At 19.5% G+C, this 23155-nt stretch overlaps 2 protein-coding genes across 2 annotated transcripts; one reads left to right on the forward strand and one right to left on the reverse strand.

The window, feature by feature from the left end:
* The first annotated feature begins 12888 nt into the window (after positions 1-12888).
* On the forward strand, positions 12889-19780 carry LOC128951462 (nose resistant to fluoxetine protein 6-like). The gene is made up of 14 exons (XM_054296708.1): positions 12889-13047; positions 13129-13322; positions 13462-13558; positions 13630-13717; positions 13900-13964; positions 14047-14223; positions 14302-14669; positions 14882-14973; positions 15064-15177; positions 15268-15385; positions 15466-15795; positions 16165-16217; positions 16787-16791; positions 19653-19780. Exons 1-14 carry the CDS (start codon positions 13002-13004, stop codon positions 19778-19780), a joined length of 1875 nt encoding a protein of 624 aa, XP_054152683.1. The 5' UTR covers positions 12889-13001.
* Positions 19781-20596: 816 nt separating this feature from the next.
* Positions 20597-21813, reverse strand: LOC128951463 (uncharacterized). The gene is made up of 3 exons (XM_054296709.1): positions 21635-21813; positions 21309-21388; positions 20597-21045 (listed from the first exon to the last, which is right to left on the reverse strand). Exons 1-3 carry the CDS (start codon positions 21811-21813, stop codon positions 20597-20599), a joined length of 708 nt encoding a protein of 235 aa, XP_054152684.1.
* Between the last annotated feature and the right edge of the window lie 1342 nt (positions 21814-23155).

A 23155-nucleotide genomic window follows, 5' to 3' on the forward strand; every position in this document is an offset into this window, starting at 1 on the left:
TATTATAATACAATTGCTTATAATTGTTGATTTTTACATTGAGATGTAATTTTTTTTTTAATTTTAGACTAATAAAACTATTTTCAAATAATTTAGTTAATATTAATCAACTAAAATATATGTTTATCTTTTGTTTATTTATTATTTTATTAAAAAATACTATCCATAATTCTATTATTAAATTTTTGAATTTTAAAAAATCTAAACATTTATAAATACAGATTTAACATTTAAAGTATTATATTAGATGCAATATTTTAAACAATATTATTATTATTTTCAGTAATTTTATGTATAAACAATATCAACAACAAATAAAATGCATTTAATATCATTCATATCATTGACTATTATTGTGGTCGTAATGACCGTTAGTTTTGGTGGAAATCAATGCAATGCTATTACTGGTGAAGAATTAGTTGGAAAATTATGCGGTAAAATAAATAAAACAATTTTTTTTGAAATAATTATTTTTGTTAATTATTAAACTTAATGATTAGTTTTAATGAATATTAAATTTTTATAATTTAATTCTATATTATAGGTTTAATTAATTGTCGAAATAAATTTCATAAAGTAAAATCATGTATAACTGGTTTAAATCTGCCTATAAATGGTGTTCAATTTTTTTTGACAATGTATTTAATATGTTGCAAATAATAACTAATTTTGATAAATGCCAAAAACTACTCATACAAGTTATGAAATTTTCTCAATCACTACCGTTTGATGAATTAGCCGATTGTGTAAAATGTTAATCAAAATTAAGAAAAATTTGTAGATTATTAATCATGAATAAATTTATAGACAGTTAAAAAACAATTAGTTTGAATTAATTTTAGAATAAAAAATTTAATTAATTATTAATTATAAAATATTTTTAAAAAAAAAATGCATTTAAAACATTTTTTTACCCATTTTTTAAAAATATAAAACATTTTTGTTTTTACTTAATTATTATTAGTTAATAATATTAGTTATTTATAAAATATAAATAAATCTAATAATTTATTTTTATATAGACAAACAAAATAGCTAATAAATTATAAAATAAGATAATTAATTAATAATATTAATTATTATTATAAGCTAAATTATAATTTAAAATTTATTTAATTATGCTTTCTAATTATTCAGTATTTTAAAAATATTTTAATAATTAAATATTTTAAATTAAATGTTTTAAAATAGTTTTAATATAAATGTTTAATAAACATTTTATATAATATGAAGTTTGTTAAATAAATATTTATTTAAAAAAAAAATAATAAATTATTAAATTTATTTATATTTTATATAACTATTAATATTAACTAATAGTAATTAAATCAATATAAGTATGTTTTATATTTTTAATTTTTTATTATTATTAAGAATTAAATAAATTTTTATTACAAATTAATTTATAATAATTGTTTATAATGTCTTATTTTTAATAATCTTAACAATTTTTTCGTAAAGTTGATTAACATTTTATACATTTAGCTATTTTATCTAATGGTAGTCTATTAGCTAAATCTATTAGATTTCCAGTAAAGCTTTTTTGGCATAAATGGACATTTGTTTCACTCCATACCTTATAAGTTGCAAAATCAATAAAATTCAAATCTTGTTGAGGAAGTTTAAAATCACTAACACATGATTTTACTTCACGAATTTTTCGTTTACAATGAACTAAACCTAATATATAATTGAATTTTTAAAAAAAAATTTAATATTAATTAACAAAAATAATTTAATAACAAAATAAATATAAAAAAAATTGTTTTATGGATTTTACCGCATATTTTTTCAAAGTGCTTCACCAGTGATAGCATCGCATTGATTGCCACCAAAACTAATGGTCATTACGGACACAATAATAGTCAATGAAATTAATGATTTTAAATGCATTGTATTATGTTGTTGATGTTGTAAAATCTATAAAATAAAATAATAAATAAAATGTTTATTAAATAAAACTAATATTTAATATAAATAATGAAAAAAATTTACTTTCTAAAAGTTAAAAAATACTTAATAAATACTTATTAGTAAATATACTAAACAGTAGCTATTGTTGATTATTATTTTCAATTGAAATTATCGCGATATTTATATGATTTTTTAAAAATAATATATTTTAAATTATATTGCTTTGTAGAGTTGCCAATGTTTGCCAGCAATAACTTTAAGAAAAAAAATACAATAGTTTTTAAATCTATTTTTTAAAAACGTTTGATTTCTTAGAAAATAATATATTTAAAATTAATAAATATAAACTAAATTAACAAAAAATATAGACTGTATTTGTTAATCATACTGTAATCATATAAATCATGTATATTATCACCAATTTATTGATAATTTATAATGAGATAGTTAGCAGATTACATGTATTGCTAGTTACAGCTATTAAGCATAATAATTATTAACTTAAACATATTTACAATATTAATAATAAATTATAATGAATTTTAAACAACAAAACATAATATTAATAAACATATAATTAATACGAAATTAGAAAATAATATCAAATATAGTTAATTACAAATATAATTAATAAATTTAAATGTGTTTTTATATCGCACATTATAAAATCGACTTTGTAATGTGCGATTGGTAACAGTAGGAGCGCTGATGATATTTGTCCCGTTATAATTTAATTAACATTATTAACTAAAAGTTATAAATTTCTTTTTAATAATCATAATGTTTTATATTTATTGATTAAAAAACATTTATAATTAAATTATTTTGAAACAAAATTTTTTCAAGTTTACTGTGACTATTAAGTTTTTTTATTTCGAAATACATTTTTAATATTTTTTTTTGTATTCTATCTAATGTAAATTAAATTTGTATACATTATTAAATATATTATTCAGTTATAAATAATAATTTTATTTCTATCAAAAAAATCTAAATAAACACTACAAATAAAATGTCTAATTATAAAAAAATTATTATTAATTATATATTGATATTTCAACATTATACTTGTAATAGTCTTATTGAACTTATATAATATTTATTTTTTTAAATGATTAATAGATAGTTGACTTATATAAATAACATTTTCATTATATAAAAAATTTAATACATAAATTTTTGTACAGCTATAATAATAATAACTTACTTAATAAAATAATCGAAAACATAAGTCAATTATCTATAGATTATTATTATTATCAAAGTCAATATATTATTTTTTAAAAAACTAATTTATCTATAAAAACAGACTAATAAATAATATTTAACATTTATTTAGTATGTTTTATATTTAATATATTACTTATGATAACTTAATTGTTATATATAATTGTACATTTTTCATTAAACTACTTGTTATGTATATCTTACATATATTTATGCATTGAAATGTTATATACTGTATATCACTGGTTATCATTCAAGTGATTTCTGATTACTTTTGATTAAAATTCACTGTCGAAGCTTATGGTTTATTATAATATATTTCATCAAGCTCAAATACAATGTTACATATTAATTTTAATTAAGTGGTATATTTTATTTAATATTATATAAAAAAGGTTATTAAATTTGTGTATTATAATTTTTTTTGTTTTTTATCTTGGTCAGTAATTATATTTTTAAGTAAGGGACCGTATAATAATCGTGATATCGCCTGCTGTATATAGTTCAATAATTTAATTTTATTATTAGTTTAATCTTTAATGTTTTTATAAATTAAATTTAATATAATTAATATTCTTAATTAATAGCTATAAAAAATTTTTAAAATAATCATAATGTTTTATATTTATTGAATTTTTTAAAAAACGTTTTAGATTTTTTTAGAAAAATGAAATTATTTAAGAATAAATTATGAATATTATTTTTAACAAAATTATATATTTAATTTAATTAATATAAACTAAATTAACAAAAAAAATTATAGAAAGTATTTGATAATCATACTTAATTATATTAATCATGTATAAAAAAATTTATTAGTAAAATTTATTTAAATATTTAAACTTAATTTTTTTTAATTACTTAGTATACAAATGTTTAATAAAAATTGTATATAATGGGAGCATAGAAAATGATAATTAAATTATCTTAAATTTAATAATAAAAAAATTAAAAATAAATAATTTCATTGTTAAATAATGATTGTTAAACAGTCCATCTGTACACCAGAGGACTTCCGCTTCTTCGGTAGCAATAACAGAGGATCTTCAGAGGTCGTGATTTATGGCCAATTGTGTGATCATTCGCCGGTCACTTGAGTTGAATTTTGACACTCTTCCTGTTTCTGGCTTCTTTTGGATCCCATTTCCCGATTCGATTTTATTGATGACCCTATAAACTGTTGTTGGAGGTATCTTGGTCATTTTAATTATCTCTGGCATTTTTAGTGGTGGTGTTCCAGTGTCAGAGGATAGTTTGCCGAGCGGTGGTTTACGGACTTATTTTTAAAAACACTTCAATAATAATTATTTGTTTACATTTAATATATGATGTGATATAACTTTTAAACCTAATTTTTCACTCTATTTATTAGACGTAATAAATGGTAAACAAAATATACTAAATAAAATTTTATATGTATTCAAACTTTAGTTTGAATCTATCATTTTCTTTGCTCACAAGTTTTTATATATATATATACAGAATATATATAATGTTAAGTTAAATATTACAAACAATAGTGCTCTACAATTAAATAAACAAATAACTTTTTATTTCATTTATAATATTTAATTTATTAGATAAAATGGATCAGTAAATAACTTTAAGTTGCATCTTGATAACTTTTTTTTTGATAAAAAGTTATAACATTATTGATGTTAATAATAATAATAAATAAAAAAATGATTCATAGATAATCTAATAATTTTTATTTAGTTATAATGACATCAAAAGTAATCATAGATACTGAGCAAATGACACGCATCGGCTTATATTAGTGCTAAATATGTTAGGGTCAGTTTTTGAATTTTTATTTTAAAAAAAATATATTGCTGATATTAAACATAAAAGTGACATTTTAAAAGGTATTTTTATCATTATGCCATAAAATAGTCATAATCTTAGCATAACAATATTTTTAAATTAAAAAATTTAACATTAACTTAAAAAAAATTGTTAAATGCTGTGTATGACTGAAAGTAATGGCGATTACCGATACAACAATAGATAATGTAATCAAATATACGATTAAATTCTATGATTAATATTTATAGTATATTTGTTATAAATTAAAAAAAAATTTATATTTATTCGTATAAAATTTTAGAAAATATTTAGTTATACCAAAAGCACTTAATCAAATAAGGAAGTTAAAATATAATAAAATATAGTTTAATTATTTATATAATTTTAATAAATATATTATTTATTCATTTTATATATAGTTGATAATTCAATAATGATTAGATAATACACAAAATTAAATTATTATTATAATATACTAATAATATTTATCAATTTAATTTATTTAAAATTTAATTAAAACAATTCAAATAAAATTAATTTATAAATCTGTTCAATATATTTATTGATATATATATAATAAAATTAAAAATATTAAAAAGTATTAAACTGATTAGTATTTAAAATTTAATCATATTATTACTACTACTATTTTAATATTTATAAATCATACAAATAATAATATTACTACTATTAGTAGTACTACTACTAACATTGGACCACACAGTTTGCAATATCATCTAACGGTATATTAACGCCATTCAATGCCGTCAATAACGCACTGACGGCACCATTGCATGTAAGGCCGGTAAGAATGGAGGATAAGAAACCCAATGCACCGCTGATGGCCAACAATAGTGTATCCAATAGTGTTTTGATAGGTCCGGGTAATGAAACAATACCTTCAATACATGTCTTAACACCGGCTGTTTTATCAGTGCATTGGCTCAGACCTACAGTCATTATAATAGTATTTAAATAATTATAATATTAATAATAATTACATTAAAATTTAATTAATAGATAAATAAATAATTATTTAATATTATTTACCGCATATTTTTGTAATAACATCCTGTCCTGTAATAGCATCGCATTGATTGACTGCAAAAATGATGGCAACAATAGTCAATGTTATCAAAGTTATTGAATTCATTTTTGATGTTGTTTTGGATTGTGATCTATAAAATAAAATAATTAAAAAAAATTGAAAATAATTTTAGTATGAAAAAATATACTAAACTGTTTAAAAGTAAAATTAATTTCAATTACTAGTTATTATACCAGTTATTGGTTTTTAATTTTTATATTGAAATTATGCCGATATTTATATGATTTCTAACACTACGCTTACGTAGTTTATTATAGAATTGCCAAATAAAGATTTGTTTGACAATAAAATAAAAATTAGCTAAAAATAGTAATTAATTATATTTTTTTTATATATTTACATATTTTATTAAATTAAATTTAATAATTATTAATATATTTAATAAATAATATTTTTTGAGAAAAATTTTAATTATTTTTTTTAAATGTAACTAATAAATTCATTTAATCAGTAACACTACTGTAAAACTAATTGTAATAATAATTGAATAAATTAATAATAAAAATTTAACTTATCACTTAAAAGTAATTATTATAACTATTTGACTATGGTGAAATCACAAAAACAATAAATTATAGTATTTGGAAATAGTTATTAGTTATCTATTAATTTCATATTTTACTGATTTTTTAATATTTTAATTTATTCAAAATCTAAATTAAATTTTAATTTTTATAAAACAGTATTTAAAATACTCGTAACTTTATTAAAAATTTGTATATTAACTAATTTTAAATAATTTTAAAATATTTATTAAAATACTAAATAAATACATAGCATAATTAAATATATTTTAAAAAATAATATAGCTCATAATAATAATAATTAATTAATTGTCTTATTTTATAATTTATTAACTGTTTTGTCCGTCTGTTTGTATTTTAACATTTAACATTATTAGCTATTTTTTAATAATTATTTATTATTGGACTTACATTTCTTATATATATATCTATTATACTTATAGACATATAAACATATAGTATAAACATTTATTATACTTTTGAATACTTTCTATAAATGACAAAAATTTATGTCTATTTTATAATTAAATTATAATTATATAAATATTATAATCTTTTGAGTAATCATAGACACATTTTTGCCGGTCTCCAGCCATTGGGCAGCACTTTTAATTAATATTATAACAAAGATCTTAGCTTTAACCCTTATTTGATACGCTATAAGACTATAGTTGAGTATATTTTGTCATACTGAATCATTTGACTATATGACTAAAATCAACTGACAGTTAATTTGCGAAAATAATATTTTATGTCGTCAAAGTTTTTTTCTAATAATGATTTCTAGCATTCTTAACTGGTTTTATTTTAATAAAAAAATCATTTCATTTTTTGAGTGTAATTATTATTTTTATTAAAATGCAACGTTATTGTTGCAGACTTTCTGCAACCATTAGGGGTCTGCCGGTCTCTACCAATGGCCCAAAAGGTAGAGTATATGTACACATACCTATAGGTTTAGAGTTCGAATCCAAGTCAGTAAAACAAATTAATTATTTTGAAATTTTCATTTTAGCTATTATAACTTGTATAATTAAAAAATTAATAAATGAATTAATAAATGAATAATAATATAAATAATGATTAATAAATAATATTTTAAACATAGTTTTTTTAAACAATAAAACATTAATATTTTATATAGTTTTTAAATCTGTTATAATTAATAAATAAAAAATTGTTTATCTACATTTGAAATGTTATTATTGGTTTTGTTTTAATAATTGTTATATATATGTAAAGTATAATCTAAAGACTATGTTTAAAAATAACTAAAATATTTATACTTCACTAAAATTTAGCAATAATTTAATTATAAAATAGACATAAATTTTTGTCATTTATAGAAAGTATTCAAAAGTATAATAAATGTTTATACTATATGTTTATATGTCTATAAGTATAATAGATATATATATAAGAAATATAAGTCCAATAATAAATAATTATTAAAAAATAGCTAATAATGTTAAATGTTAAAATACAAACAGACGGACAAAACAGTTAATAAATTATAAAATAAGACAATTAATTAATTATTATTATTATGAGCTATATTATTTTTTAAAATATATTTAATTATGCTATGTATTTATTTAGTATTTTAATAAATATTTTAAAATTATTTAAAATTAGTTAATATACAAATTTTTAATAAAGTTACGAGTATTTTAAATACTGTTTTATAAAAATTAAAATTTAATTTAGATTTTGAATAAATTAAAATATTAAAAAATCAGTAAAATATGAAATTAATAGATAACTAATAACTATTTCCAAATACTATAATTTATTGTTTTTGTGATTTCACCATAGTCAAATAGTTATAATAATTACTTTTAAGTGATAAGTTAAATTTTTATTATTAATTTATTCAATTATTATTACAATTAGTTTTACAGTAGTGTTACTGATTAAATGAATTTATTAGTTACATTTAAAAAAAATAATTAAAATTTTTCTCAAAAAATATTATTTATTAAATATATTAATAATTATTAAATTTAATTTAATAAAATATGTAAATATATAAAAAAAATATAATTAATTACTATTTTTAGCTAATTTTTATTTTATTGTCAAACAAATCTTTATTTGGCAATTCTATAATAAACTACGTAAGCGTAGTGTTAGAAATCATATAAATATCGGCATAATTTCAATATAAAAATTAAAAACCAATAACTGGTATAATAACTAGTAATTGAAATTAATTTTACTTTTAAACAGTTTAGTATATTTTTTCATACTAAAATTATTTTCAATTTTTTTAATTATTTTATTTTATAGATCACAATCCAAAACAACATCAAAAATGAATTCAATAACTTTGATAACATTGACTATTGTTGCCATCATTTTTGCAGTCAATCAATGCGATGCTATTACAGGACAGGATGTTATTACAAAAATATGCGGTAAATAATATTAAATAATTATTTATTTATCTATTAATTAAATTTTAATGTAATTATTATTAATATTATAATTATTTAAATACTATTATAATGACTGTAGGTCTGAGCCAATGCACTGATAAAACAGCCGGTGTTAAGACATGTATTGAAGGTATTGTTTCATTACCCGGACCTATCAAAACACTATTGGATACACTATTGTTGGCCATCAGCGGTGCATTGGGTTTCTTATCCTCCATTCTTACCGGCCTTACATGCAATGGTGCCGTCAGTGCGTTATTGACGGCATTGAATGGCGTTAATATACCGTTAGATGATATTGCAAACTGTGTGGTCCAATGTTAGTAGTAGTACTACTAATAGTAGTAATATTATTATTTGTATGTTTTATAATAAAAAAATAGTAGTAGTAGTAATAATTTGCTTAAATTTTCAATACAAATCTGTTTAATATTTTTTAATTTAATTTTATATATATTAATAAGATTTATATAAATTGTTTATTATTGAATTGTTTTAATTAAATTTTAAATAAATTCAACTGAGAATTATTATTATTATATTATAATTATTATATTTTCTTTCTCTGTTATCTAATCATAATTGTATTATTAATTTTAATGTTTAGCATTAAATAATTATTTTTTAGTATTTAAAAAATAATGAATAAATAATATATTAATTAAAACAACATAAAAAAGTAAACTATATTTTACTATATTATTATTTAGTTAATTGATTATGTGTTTTTGTATGACTAAATATTTGCTAAAATTTTATACCAATAAATAGAAATTTTTTTGAATATATTGCAAATATACAGTAAATATGAAACAATGAATTCAATTATATATTTTGATTACTTAATTATTGTCAGTTTAGCTTTATTTACTTAACAATTAATTTATTGCATATAATAGAGAGTATATAAATACTGATACACACCATATATATAATCAAATTAAAAATAAGTATAAAATAAACATTATATATCTATATATATTACTAGGTATTACTTGGATTGAAAAAAGTTATTTATAAATTATTATTATTTTTAATTTAAACAAAACTTAAAATATATAAAAATTAGTTTTTAAAAAATACACTAATTATTATAATAAAAATATGTATATATTATGTATTTTATATTACTATTGTTTAGTTTACATTTCCATAAATTAATTTTGAATAGAGATTTAATAAAAAAAATCATTTAAGGATAGCTAATGTTTTAATTGAAAAAAACAATATAAAAATAATAAATATTTTTTAAAACTTATATTTAATAGCAGTTTTTTTTATATTAATAAATGTTTTACAAAACAATACTACTAGATATTGCAAAAATTTATTATATAAATCAAAAAAATCCTATTATGTTTGGATATAAGTAATACTAATTAAAAACATAAACAAAATAAATAGTTAAATGTTTATTGTATATCAGTTAATCAATTATATAATAAAAAAAATAATTTTTAAAAAATAAATAAATAAATTATTCATCACAAGGAAACCATACATTCAAGTATACAATTTAGTGGTGTATTAGTTAATTTCAATTGCGATAATAGTTGCGATATTATCGGCAATTTATTACAATCTTTAGTCAATACACTGCTAACACCTTTGATTATATTTGATAGCAAATTAAACATTTTGTTTAGTAGTGCTGGCAGTGATGGCGGCAATTGATGTCTACCGAAACCTTTATCCACATCATTAAGAGTAGTATATATTATACTATGACAGTGATAAATTGTAACTTATTTGTGAACGACCCCAATTAATAAATAAATAATTCAATCACATATATTTATATATACACGCACTAACACAAACATACTCATACTAACATAAATATATATATAATAATTATATTTAATCTTATTTTTAAATTTTTAATTTTTTTTTTAAAAAATATAATTTTAAAATATCGACACATATACCATATGAAAGCCTATACTTTAGGCTAACACCTATCGATAATAAGTTTGTCATTGTAATTCACCCGTGTATGTTGGACTCAATGAAAGCGGATAATGGTTTTATTAGTGTTTTATTACACGAGTTCGTACACGGATTAAGATTTGTTTATTTATTTTTGCTTTGTTTATATTTTATTAAATATTAAATATTTTTTTATCTGTATATTTTAGGCATGTGACCAATGAATAAGACGATCTCCCATGTGATCACGGTTATGGTTTTATAGGTGACTGCATTGATTTAACTGATATTTGGAACAACCAATTAGTTGCTGAAGCAAATGGTTTTCCAAAAGTTCGAATAGACAACATTGGATTACAACTATTATACAGTGGTCTTAAGACTAAGGACTACGTCTTTATTGATACGACTGGCGATACAACACACGATTTGGGGCAAATCAATCGCGCTTACGGTATGAGATCATAAGAATCAAGTGATCAGAAATAAATGGAAGTTAAAAGTAGAGGCGTACTTTCATTATTTTAAAAGAGCGGGAAATGGAACAAAAATTACGTGATCCACGAATTCGAAATAGTTTCCTATAGTTTGTTTCAAACATTTTTATTTTGAATAGTATTATATAAAGCAATTCTCGAAATTTTAAAACTTTTCCTAATATTAGAATTATTGAAAATATTTAAAAAAAATAAAAATGGTATTTATTATTAGATATATATATAAACAATGTATACAATTATACTAATAGACAAAAATAAAAAATGCAAAAATTAAACTGAATTAATGAACAAAATTATTGAAAAAAAATTATTTAGTTACTTATTATATTTATTTATTAAATATAAACCTTAGTATACCTTATTATTAAAATATATATTAAATTTTTATTATTATTTTGTAACTGGTACAAATTAGTTATTATAAAATTTTTGTTTCTATAATATAGTTATCTATAGATAAAATATGGAAAATAAATTATTACCAGTTGAGAATGTTTTAAAAGCATTTGCATACGAACTCCTTAACTTAAAAAACAAATAAAATCTAAAAACTTCAAAAAAAATCCAAAAAAATTTTTTTAGCATAATGTGGATTCGAACCTATGTCCTCGTGGGACAGACAAAAAGTCTTATACAATGAATATCCGTACTCCTTTCAGGAGTTTGTGAACAATATTATTGATTATATTATTATATCATAGAAATGATAATATAAAAACTTTAATAATAATTATAGTATTTAAAGTATTTGGCTGTCATTTTTAATAATCAAGCAAATATTAATACCACTTAATTTTCAAACATCGTTTCCAACAAAATTATCTGTATTGAAACCTAAGTATTATTTTACGATATATTATAAAGAATGTATATTTTATTTATTTATTATATCCTTATTATAAATATTAATTTTGTATTTAATATTTGATGTTTAAAATAAAATTTAAATTTTATATAAATGATATTTTTTTTAGTAAATGACAATTAATTTGCTAATAATGCTTTCTATCATTCTTAACTGGTTTTATTTTAAAAACATTTAAACAATGCACATATAAAAGATATTTAATTAGTAAGCAGATTTATAATAGAAATTTTTAAATAATATATTACTTTAACTATAAAAGTAATTAATGCGGATTTTTGTGATTATTTGAAAAAAATTCACAATCATTGCAGTAAATTTCAACAAAAATATTTATTAGTTTTTAAATTTTTTTTATTAAAATTATACTACAAATAGTTTTCATATATCATAGTTTGTTTGTATTTCATATAATACAGATATTAACAATATATTTGCATTATTTACTGTATAAGACAAGAATATAATATAAATTAGTTTTTATAAGTTTTAATAATAACTTAACTGTAATTAAAAATGTTAACAATTAAATTAAATTTATACATTTATTTTATGCTAATGTTGTTTATATGTTTGTTTAAAACAACAAAATCTATTGAATCAAATCTTATATATGAAAATCACTATTTTGTCAAACAATTGTATTCGCATTTTAGTAAATCCAATGTAAGCCATGAATGCAAACAAGTGATGGACTATTTGGTCAAACATCCCGACGACAGAACAACATTTCAATGTATTTAATTATATTAATAAAAAATATTATAAAATAAGTATTTAAAAATGTATTTTTTAAATTTTATTAACTTATAATTAGTGATTGATTCAAGTGCTGTCATCGGCACCGGTATTAATAAAGGAAATTTCCAATATGTTGGCCATTATAGTGAATGCATTGACCATAAATCAGACTTAATGATTGACAAACAATTACACAAATTGAATGCACAATATTGTACACTCAATATAGATAATAATTATTTCTTTGAAAAATTAATATTAAAAAATACGGTACTTATAAAAATTAAATATTTTACATTTATTTTAATAAAGTTTATAATAAAATTATTTATTATTAAATTAAATATTATTTGCATTTCATTACTATTTTATTATTAATTTATCAATAATTTTAAACATTTCTATTCAGATATTATATGAATATAAACATATGATTCCCACAACTATTGGTATTTGTTTTCCTCAGTCATGCAATGCACACGACTTGAATACAGTTCTTCAATCATGTAATTAATAAAAAAAAATTTTTAAAAATAAATTTAACTTTAATTAATTAAATTATTTCTTTTAATTTTAGTTTCTAATAATTTTGATATATCTTTATCAATTGCAAATTGTAGTGTTGCTAATAATAACACATTAAAATGGCATCACATACTTATTATGTAAGAAAATTTTAATTTTTAAAAACTAATAAAAGTTAACTTAATAAAAATGTTACATTTACCTTTAATAACATATAAATAACTTAAATTATTTAAAAAAAAATAATTTATATCTAAATATTTTGTTTTTTTAAATGTTTGATTTTTTGTTTTTATTTAACATTAAATATTTCTCTTATTAGTTATTGTTTTGTTTCAATTGGTATTTTAATAATGTTGGGTACAATTATCGATTGGCAATTTGGATGTAAAATTTTGATAATTTTTTTTTTATAAATAATTTATTTATTAATTTTTAATAAAAAAAATAAATAAATTGTTACCATTAGTTTCATCAAACAAATGGATTCAATTATTGGTTGCATTTTCATTGTACACAAATACACGACAATTACTAACAGTAGAAAAACAGCCGTTAAATACAATCACTTGTTTTAATGGTTTACGTGTTATTAGTTTATTAATTATAATATTATGTCATATTATTGATACATCGCACTCATATGGTAATACAATTTTAATTATAAAATTTTATTTCACAAAATAATATTTATTTTTATATATATATATATATATATTACTAGTAATGAATATAAATGAGGTCTTTAGATTGCATTCGTCTTTTATGATGCAATTTATAACAAATGTCGAGCTATGGGTCGATATATTTCTATTGTTATCAGGATTTCTGTGCGCATACAGTGTTATCAATGATACAAATCAGACAACAATTAGTAAATATGTCGGAAATATGTTTAGAAAAATAATTCATCGCTATATTAGACTTACGCCATCATTGCTGGCAATGATTGGATTTTCAAAATTATTGGAAATTATGGCTTCGGGTCCGCTTTGGTTTCAATACTTAGATCAGTCACAATCAACCAGTTGGTGGACTAATTTAATTTATTTAAATAATATTATACAAAATGGACAAACAGATGTTTATTCAGTAATTTATTTTTTTATATATATCATTATCTAAGGGATTTTTTTTAAAAAAAAAATTTAAAACACCACAATTATAGTAAAAATAATTTAATTACATAAAAATAGTTATTTTTCTTTAAAACTTTAAAACATTTTATAACAATGAATTTATTGTAGTTTATAATCGCTATTTGATTTGCAAATTCATAATTAATTAAATACTATATATTTTAGTGTTTAGGTCATACATGGTATTTGGCAGTAGATATGCAAATGTTTATAGTGTCAAACATTTTCATAATATTATTGGCATTCAATGATATTAGGTATAAGTAAAAAAAAAATTTATTTAAGAAATTTTTTAATTATATATATTTTTTTGTTGAAAAATTTTTTTTTTGTTAAAATATTTACAGAAAACAATATTTAGGTATAGCTATAAATATTGGGCTTATTTTAGTAGCATGGACAGCTATTGCTATCAAAATTATTTTTTATGGATATCCGCCAACTGATTTAAAATATATGAAGTATATTACAATATTATTTAATATTAAATATTTTCAATAACTAATTTATAAATTTACTATAATTTTTTTAAAAAAAAATATTTATTACAGCACTGCACCAATTTTTAACGAAACATTATTTTCGACATATTGTCGTCTACCTCCATATTGTGTCGGCATATTAATGGCTTATATTTATAATAAATTTGGCAAAATTAATATCAAATGGGTTAAGTTATTATTGTAAAATTTTTATATATTATTTTTAAAAAAAATTAATATATGATATCTATTTTATAAAAAAAATAGCAAATAAATATATTATTATGGATATTATGTATTGGCATAAATGTTGCGATAGTTTTCACACCTTATTTCTGGTATTTGGGTTACAGTTATAATAACTTTCTAAGTGTATTGTTTGGTTCAACTCATCGTACTGTTTGGTCAATCTGTTGGTCATATATGTTGTATGCCTGTGCCACAGGACAGGGAGGTATTGTCAATCGATTACTTTCATGGCCAGCATTGGTACCATTGAGTCGACTATCATTTCATGCCTATTTAGTTCATTATCCATTGTTATTATTGATTACATTCAGTGCACAACAGCCAACTTATTTGGATCCACTTAATCTGGTAATCATTTGTTAATTTTGTTATTATTTTTATATTAGGCGTGGTTCACATATTACGTTCGCATTTGAGGGGGGGGGGGTTAGCCAAAGCGAACTTTTGCAAAAAAGAGGGAGGGGAGGTAGTGACTTTAAGAACGTTCACATTTAGATAATATCTTATTTCTTGTGGTGGGGGGGGGGGTAGCGGTTAGGGATAATCGAACGTATTTTTTTAAATGACTACATGCGAACAATTGCGAACATAGGGGAGGGATGGGGTCTAGATTTCTTAAAAAAGTGCGAACGTAATATGTGAACCACGCCTTATAATACTTGACTAACAATGACTAATTTTTTTGTATTATTATTATTAAAATAATTTATTGTCTAGGTAATCACCTTTTTGGGATTTACAATGCTCAGTTTGTTTATTAGCTATTTAACGTATAGCATGTTTGAAATGCCAATTGCTAAAATTGAAAAATTATTCAACAAAAATAATCAAATTAATAAGAAAGCAAATTAAATTAATTAGAATTGTATTTAAAATAAATACAGTTTTCTATATTTAATTATAAAGTAGTCTATAAAATAATATAGATTTTATAGAAAAATTAGACTAAATGTTTAGTTATGAAAAATTTGTTATAATATATTAACATTTGTTTTAGTAATTATTATAAAAGGTATAAAGTACATTATTATTATAATTGTAATTTTGATCAGTAAATTGCTTTTCAAAATAAATAAATATTAATTAATCATTTGCAACATTAACAATAAAAGATAATAAATAATTAAAATTTGTATTAAACAACAAAAATACAATTAGTATCAGTGTCATTTATATACGGTATACTAATTTTAGTTTTTACAAAACAAAAAACAAAACATCTAATTAATTATTTAGTTATTATTATATCATACAATAATTAAACTAGACTTAATTATTAATATTGTAACTGGTACAATTTTGTTGTTAAATAAAATTTGCTTTTTATTTGTATCTATAGATCAAGTAAATAGTATAAATTAATTATTAACGATACTATTATTATTTTTTTGTATTATCAAAATAAAACAGTAATATTATTAACAGTAATTTACAAAATTAATTATTTATTAAATTTGAAAACATTTTTTTTTGTATATAGTATTATGAAATTATGAAAAGTTGATAAATAATTAATTTGTTATTATAAAAAAATACAATCAGTACCATTGTCATATATATATATATATATATATATTATTGTTTTTATTTTTTACAAAAAAACAAAATATATTATTAAACTGCTTTTAGTTAGTTATTATATTTATTTATTATACTTATACCTTAGTATATATTAATTATTAAAATATAAACTATATTATTATTATTATTTTGTAACTGGTACAATTTGTCATTGACAAATTATTGTATCTATTATATATATATATTTAGAGATAAAATATAATAATTAAATTATAAACAATATTATTGATTATATTATTATAACATTTATATAAAAAATAAAAATTATAGTATTTAAAGCATTAGTTTTATTGTATATAAAGTAAATTACATTATTATTATTAATATTATTATAACATCAGAAACTTTATAGTAACTTTTATTTTGATCAGTAAAATGTTTTGCTTTTAAATAAAAATATTTATATAACTTTAATTGTTTAATAGTGTTAAATACAAACAAAAAATAACAATGATATACTACTGTACTAATAATAATATAATATAAATATTATAATTTTTATTTAAAAAAAATCATTAAATTAATAATAATAATAATAACAATGAAAATTAAAACAATTATCATATTATTATTGTGGATATTATTTATCTATAAAATACTAATGCATTCAACAGAGTATTTAAAATACAAGACAAACAATGAATTATATTTCAATAAAACTAATTATATGAATGTTATTGATATGAAAACAATACCATCGATAACATTGTGTTTGACTAGTGATCAATGGATAAATCAATTATCAAAAATGGACGATCCGTTTAGTAATATATTTGTATGTCATATAAATGATGAATTATGTTATAATTATTATAATAAAAACTATCTGCGCTATACATATACAGGTCAACAATGTATACAATTATTTTATCAGGGTAATTTTACAAATTTACTAGTAAATCCAAATCAATTAATTACAAATTTATTTATCGGTTTTTATAATAACATTGTTTCGTATAATAACAACATAAAACTAGCATTATCAACTAGCAATACACCAACACATTTTCAGCACCGCATGTATGGGTTAAACGATAAAAAGATAAATAATTATCAAATTGAAACATATCTACAACAATACATACCGTTTCCCTATCAGACTGATTGCCAATATTATGACAATGATATCAATGTCGACGATAAACAACAATCAACTGATGGACGACTAGTAGTACTGAAACCAAAATCCCGTACGGAATGCATGTTAAACATAATGACTGATAGAGAGTATAGAAAATGTAATTATAATTACTATTGGATTCAATATCCCATTAAAAATCAATCAACAATTCAATCATTAACTAAATATTATAATAAATTACTAATAAATAATAATAATAATTCAATCAACGATTGTTTAGTCGATTATAAAATTAGTGAATTATACAGAAAATGTAAACCCGATTGCAATCATTATACATATGATATAACAGTAAAGGAAATTGACAATCAATTTAACGATTTATTGTTTAAACAAATGCTATTAATTGAAATCAGAAAACAATTGAAATTACATATAATATATTCACCAAAGATATCATCCATAAGCTATTGGTGTGAATTGGGAGGACTTATGAGTATGTTTTGGGGTTACAGTTGTTATTCATTATTAACTAAATGTTTAGAAATGTTTTCATTGAAAAAGTTGTTAACAATTATTATTAGATTTAATAGAAAACACAAATCTAATATTTTCAATGAATATTTTAATTATATTAAACAACTAATTAATTATTTAATATTTTTAATATGTTTTGTAATAATGTGTTGGCATTTATTGTCGATAATCAATACATATAAGAGTTATCAAATTAAAACACAAATTAAATTTAAATACAATATAAGATTACCATTGATTTCGATAGTTTTTGTTTCAAAACTACCATTAGTTGAATATTTATCTATCGATGATATTTATAAACATATTAATAAATATGGTTTACAAATGTTAAACACTAGTAATAGACACCGATTGAGACAATTAATTAAACCATTGATTGATTGTCGCTTTGAATTTACTGATAACTTACAAACAAATGTTAATTGTAGTGAAAAACAATTATTTATCGGCAAATTTGTTGCATTAAAACAATTAAATTATTTGCAATTTTATTTATATATAGTATATAAACAGCCATTAATTAGTTTACAACAAATGACTATCGATTATATAAGAAAACGTAAACTTAAACATATAGCTATTATATTGAAAAATTTTAATAATAATATAAATGATTATAATTTTATTGTATTGCAGACACAGTTTGACGATTGGAATTCAGATAATATATTTGAAATCAAATTAAATAGTTTAACAAATATTTTCTATACGACTAAAGCCGTCAATCAATTAAGTAATAGTAATCAATGTTTAGACGATTTAATAGTTGATAAACCATTTGTTGGACAATTAGTTAGTAGTTATGATAATTATAAATTTCAATCAATAGATAATTGTATTAGAAATGAATATTTAATAAAAAATAGTTGTCTACCATTTATATTCAATAAATTTGATTTATCTAATAATATAACTACTGATGATATAATTAATTGTGAGAGCAATGAAAATCCTATTGATTTATATAAATCGATTCAAACAAAATGTTTGAAACAAACAATAGGTAAATGTTTGCGAATATTACCGGATATGAGTTCAACAACAGTCCCGTCGACGGGATTCCCGAACTATACTCAGATCAATATAATACCCAAACATGGATTAGAGCCACAAATCACTGAACAGTTATGAATGGATATCTATTCGCTTATCTATGAAATCGGTGGTACTATTGGTATGTGGATCGGCATATCTGTAGTCACATGTAGTCAACTATATTCATACATATATTATACTAACAAAACATTATATAATATTTATATCAATTATAAAAATCGTGTTATAGTTATTTAACTATATATATATAATATTTATTATATTTTATAAAATTGTTGTTGTTTTATCAACTAGTTATTTGTAATATTAATATATATATAACAAATATAAAGTTTATATAAAGCTAATGTTTTAAATGTTATTTTGCATTTTAGTTTTAAAACTTTATTTACATTAATAGCTAATTAAAAGTTAAGAAATTAATGTTTAAAGTTTTCATCATATATTTTCACATTGTATTAAATTTATTGCAATTACAATATTATTATTACATTATACACTGTTTGTAATATATTTAATGTTTATATAAATCATGTTATCTATATATAATATATACAATATATATATATATATATACATTTATGCCATAGTTTTGTATACTAAAATCATAATGCGCGCCAAATAAAATAAAATATCTTAATAAATATCATTTATATGAGTATAAATAACGTTAAATTTATTAAATATCAATATTTTCATTTATAATATATTCAGATTCTATTTTTACAACTTTTCTAATACAATTTTTCCAAAAATCAGATTTAATTAAATTAAACGAATTAATTAATAAATTTTTAAAATCTATTGATGTTTTGAGATTTAAATTATTAGTTGAAACAATTTTTTTCCATTGAGCCCAAATCAATTCGATAGGATTTAACTATTAAAAAGTTAAGTTAGTGACGGACACTCGATCAACATAAACGAAATTATAATACTTACATCACAATTATAAGGTGGTGTTCTAAGTGGTATATGACCAGCTTTTTTGATGAGCTCGTCTAACGCATATTTTCTAACTTTTTTATGCTTTTTAGCTAATATTAGCAAATCCTTTTTCTTTAATTTGTCATTAAAGCTAATATTATTATTGTTAAGCCATTCCTTAATTTGATTGACACGCCAATTACTTTTTGGTCCTTTGTTTAAAATTCTTGAATGAATTTTTGCATTATCATAGACAATGACACATTTTTCTTTGAGATTTGGAATTACTTGTGTTTCCATCCAATTTTCAAATTTTTCACTATTTAATTCTTCATTTACACTTAAAAACAATCCATTTTCAACAAAACCGTCCTCTCCACCCACATGGATTACATTATACCGTTTTCCAGGACCTATTATTAATGTAGAGTTTAGTGACGTACACCCGATCAACATAGATTAAATTAAAAAATTAAAAAATTACCAATTTTTAAATTGAGTTTATATTTTGCCTTATTATTATTATTATTATTATTCAATTCCAATGGCATTATTATATGTGTAGTTAAAATATTTTGATGGATATAAGTTTCATCTAAATAAATAATAGGAAATTTTTTTTCCAATTGATTTTTTCTTACTAAATATCTCCGTCTTTGTCTTGTAATTGCAGGACATTTAATCTTTTCATCTCTTATTATATCTCTTGTTTTCTTCTTTTTATATCCCGCTTCTTTTAATAATCGATAATAAGTCCTTTTTGAAGCATTTTTGAATGACAATTTTTTTAATGATTTAGTTTGATCGATTATTTGATTTAATGATGGAGATTTATTATTTTTGTGAAACTTTTTAATAGTTTTATCAATAATAGTAATGTCATCCATTATAATTGTAAATCTTTTGTTTTTAGGACCTCTCTTTTTTGGAGATCCTAAATATCCACTAAAAATAAAAAAATTGCGTCAATATGGGGGTGCGGAGGTTTAAATTTATACATACCTTATAACCTTATAAATAGAAGCTCTTGACCTCTTAAATTGAACCATTAATTGTTGAACAATTTGTTCTGTTTTCATATTTGTTTGAGATTTAATATCAGTAAAATTTTGTGATATTAATTCTCTTATTTCTCTTGTCATAGCACATGTTTTGCCTCTATTTGGGCTAATATTTTCCATAATTAATAGCTAATTAATAATTAATATAATATTATAACTAATTTATCACATTTAATATAATTTAATTGCACTAATATAATGGCACATGTATTTGTTGACAATATTTGTGTCCCTTTTACAAATCACATGTTTACAGGCATGCGTTGCTATAGTAACTGAAAACTACTAAACTGTTATTAGTATACAAATCTATGGCATATATATATATATATATATCAATATATTTTATATATAATTAAATTTATTGTTGTTGTTGTTATTAAATTTAATAATAAAAATAATAAATCATATGGTACATTATGTTAAATTCAACAAAAAAATATAATAAATAATTAATTTGTACTAAATAACTAAAATACAATTAGTATACCAGTGTCATTTAGATATACGATATAATAATTTTATAATATATAAATTTATATCGAAACAACTAATTAACTATTTAGTTGTTAGTATTTCTTATAAAATAATTAATAATTAAACTTAGACTATTAGTTATTAACATTGTAACTGGTACAATTTTGCTATTAAATAAAATTTCTATTATTGTATCTATAGATTATAAACAGATATAATATAAATAAATTAATTATTAACGATATTTTTTCGGGGGGGGGGGAGTTATCATAAAAGTGAAATAAAAACATTTTGTAACTGGTACAATTTTATGTTATGAAATAAAAAATAAAAATAATTATCATTATAATATTTAAAGCATTAGTATTTTATATATTGATATATAAAATACATTATTATTATAAAATCAGTAAAATTTTGATCAATAAAATGTTTTTTTTTATAAAAAAAATTAAAGTTATATTACTTATATTACTAGAAAATTGTTTGATTGTGTAAAATATAAACAAAAAAATAACAATAATATTTTATAATAGTAAAATATAAATAATTAAATTTATTAAATAAAAAAATCATTTAATTATTCTAATGATTATTTTTAATAATAATAATAATGAAAATTAATACTATTATCATATTGATTATAGATTATTGATTGATAGCAAATATATTGATTAGAAATATATTTATTTAATTAAATTATTTTTAAATAGTAATTATTTTTAAATATAAAATATTTATATTTTACACATATAATATTAAAAAATATAAATTATTTTATTAATTAAAAATTATATTTCATAATTTATTATTATTATTTTTTTGTTTTTATTTATTTTGTAGATTAAAATTATATACGATAAATTTTCATATTTATATTTAATAATATATATAATATAATACTGTAATATATTTACAATTTTAATATGATATACACATTATATTATGCATTATGATAATTAAATTAGTTTAATAATAATCTGTA

The sequence above is a fragment of the Oppia nitens genome, unplaced genomic scaffold (assembly GCF_028296485.1).
Source record: "Oppia nitens isolate AA-2021 unplaced genomic scaffold, nextdenovo-longstitch-racon4-pilon3 scaffold1_pilon_pilon_pilon, whole genome shotgun sequence".
Classification (NCBI taxonomy): Eukaryota; Metazoa; Arthropoda; class Arachnida; order Sarcoptiformes; family Oppiidae; genus Oppia; species Oppia nitens.

Excerpts from the sequence above, each read along its gene's own strand:
- LOC128951463 (XM_054296709.1), bottom strand. The coding sequence starts at position 21,813 with ATGGAAAATATTAGCCCAAATAGAGGCAAAACATGTGCTATGACAAGA. Across the intron at positions 21,389-21,634 it reads TCTATTTATAAGGTTATAAG|GACTTATTATCGATTATTAA; the intron begins GTATGTATAAAT and ends TGCTTCAAAAAG. Across the intron at positions 21,046-21,308 it reads AAGAGATGAAAAGATTAAAT|GTCCTGGAAAACGGTATAAT; the intron begins GTCCTGCAATTA and ends CATTAATAATAG.
- LOC128951462 (XM_054296708.1), top strand. The coding sequence starts at position 13,002 with ATGGACTATTTGGTCAAACATCCCGACGACAGAACAACATTTCAAT. Across the intron at positions 13,559-13,629 it reads GAATACAGTTCTTCAATCAT|TTTCTAATAATTTTGATATA; the intron begins GTAATTAATAAA and ends TTTTAATTTTAG. Across the intron at positions 15,386-15,465 it reads GCAAAATTAATATCAAATGG|CAAATAAATATATTATTATG; the intron begins GTTAAGTTATTA and ends TAAAAAAAATAG.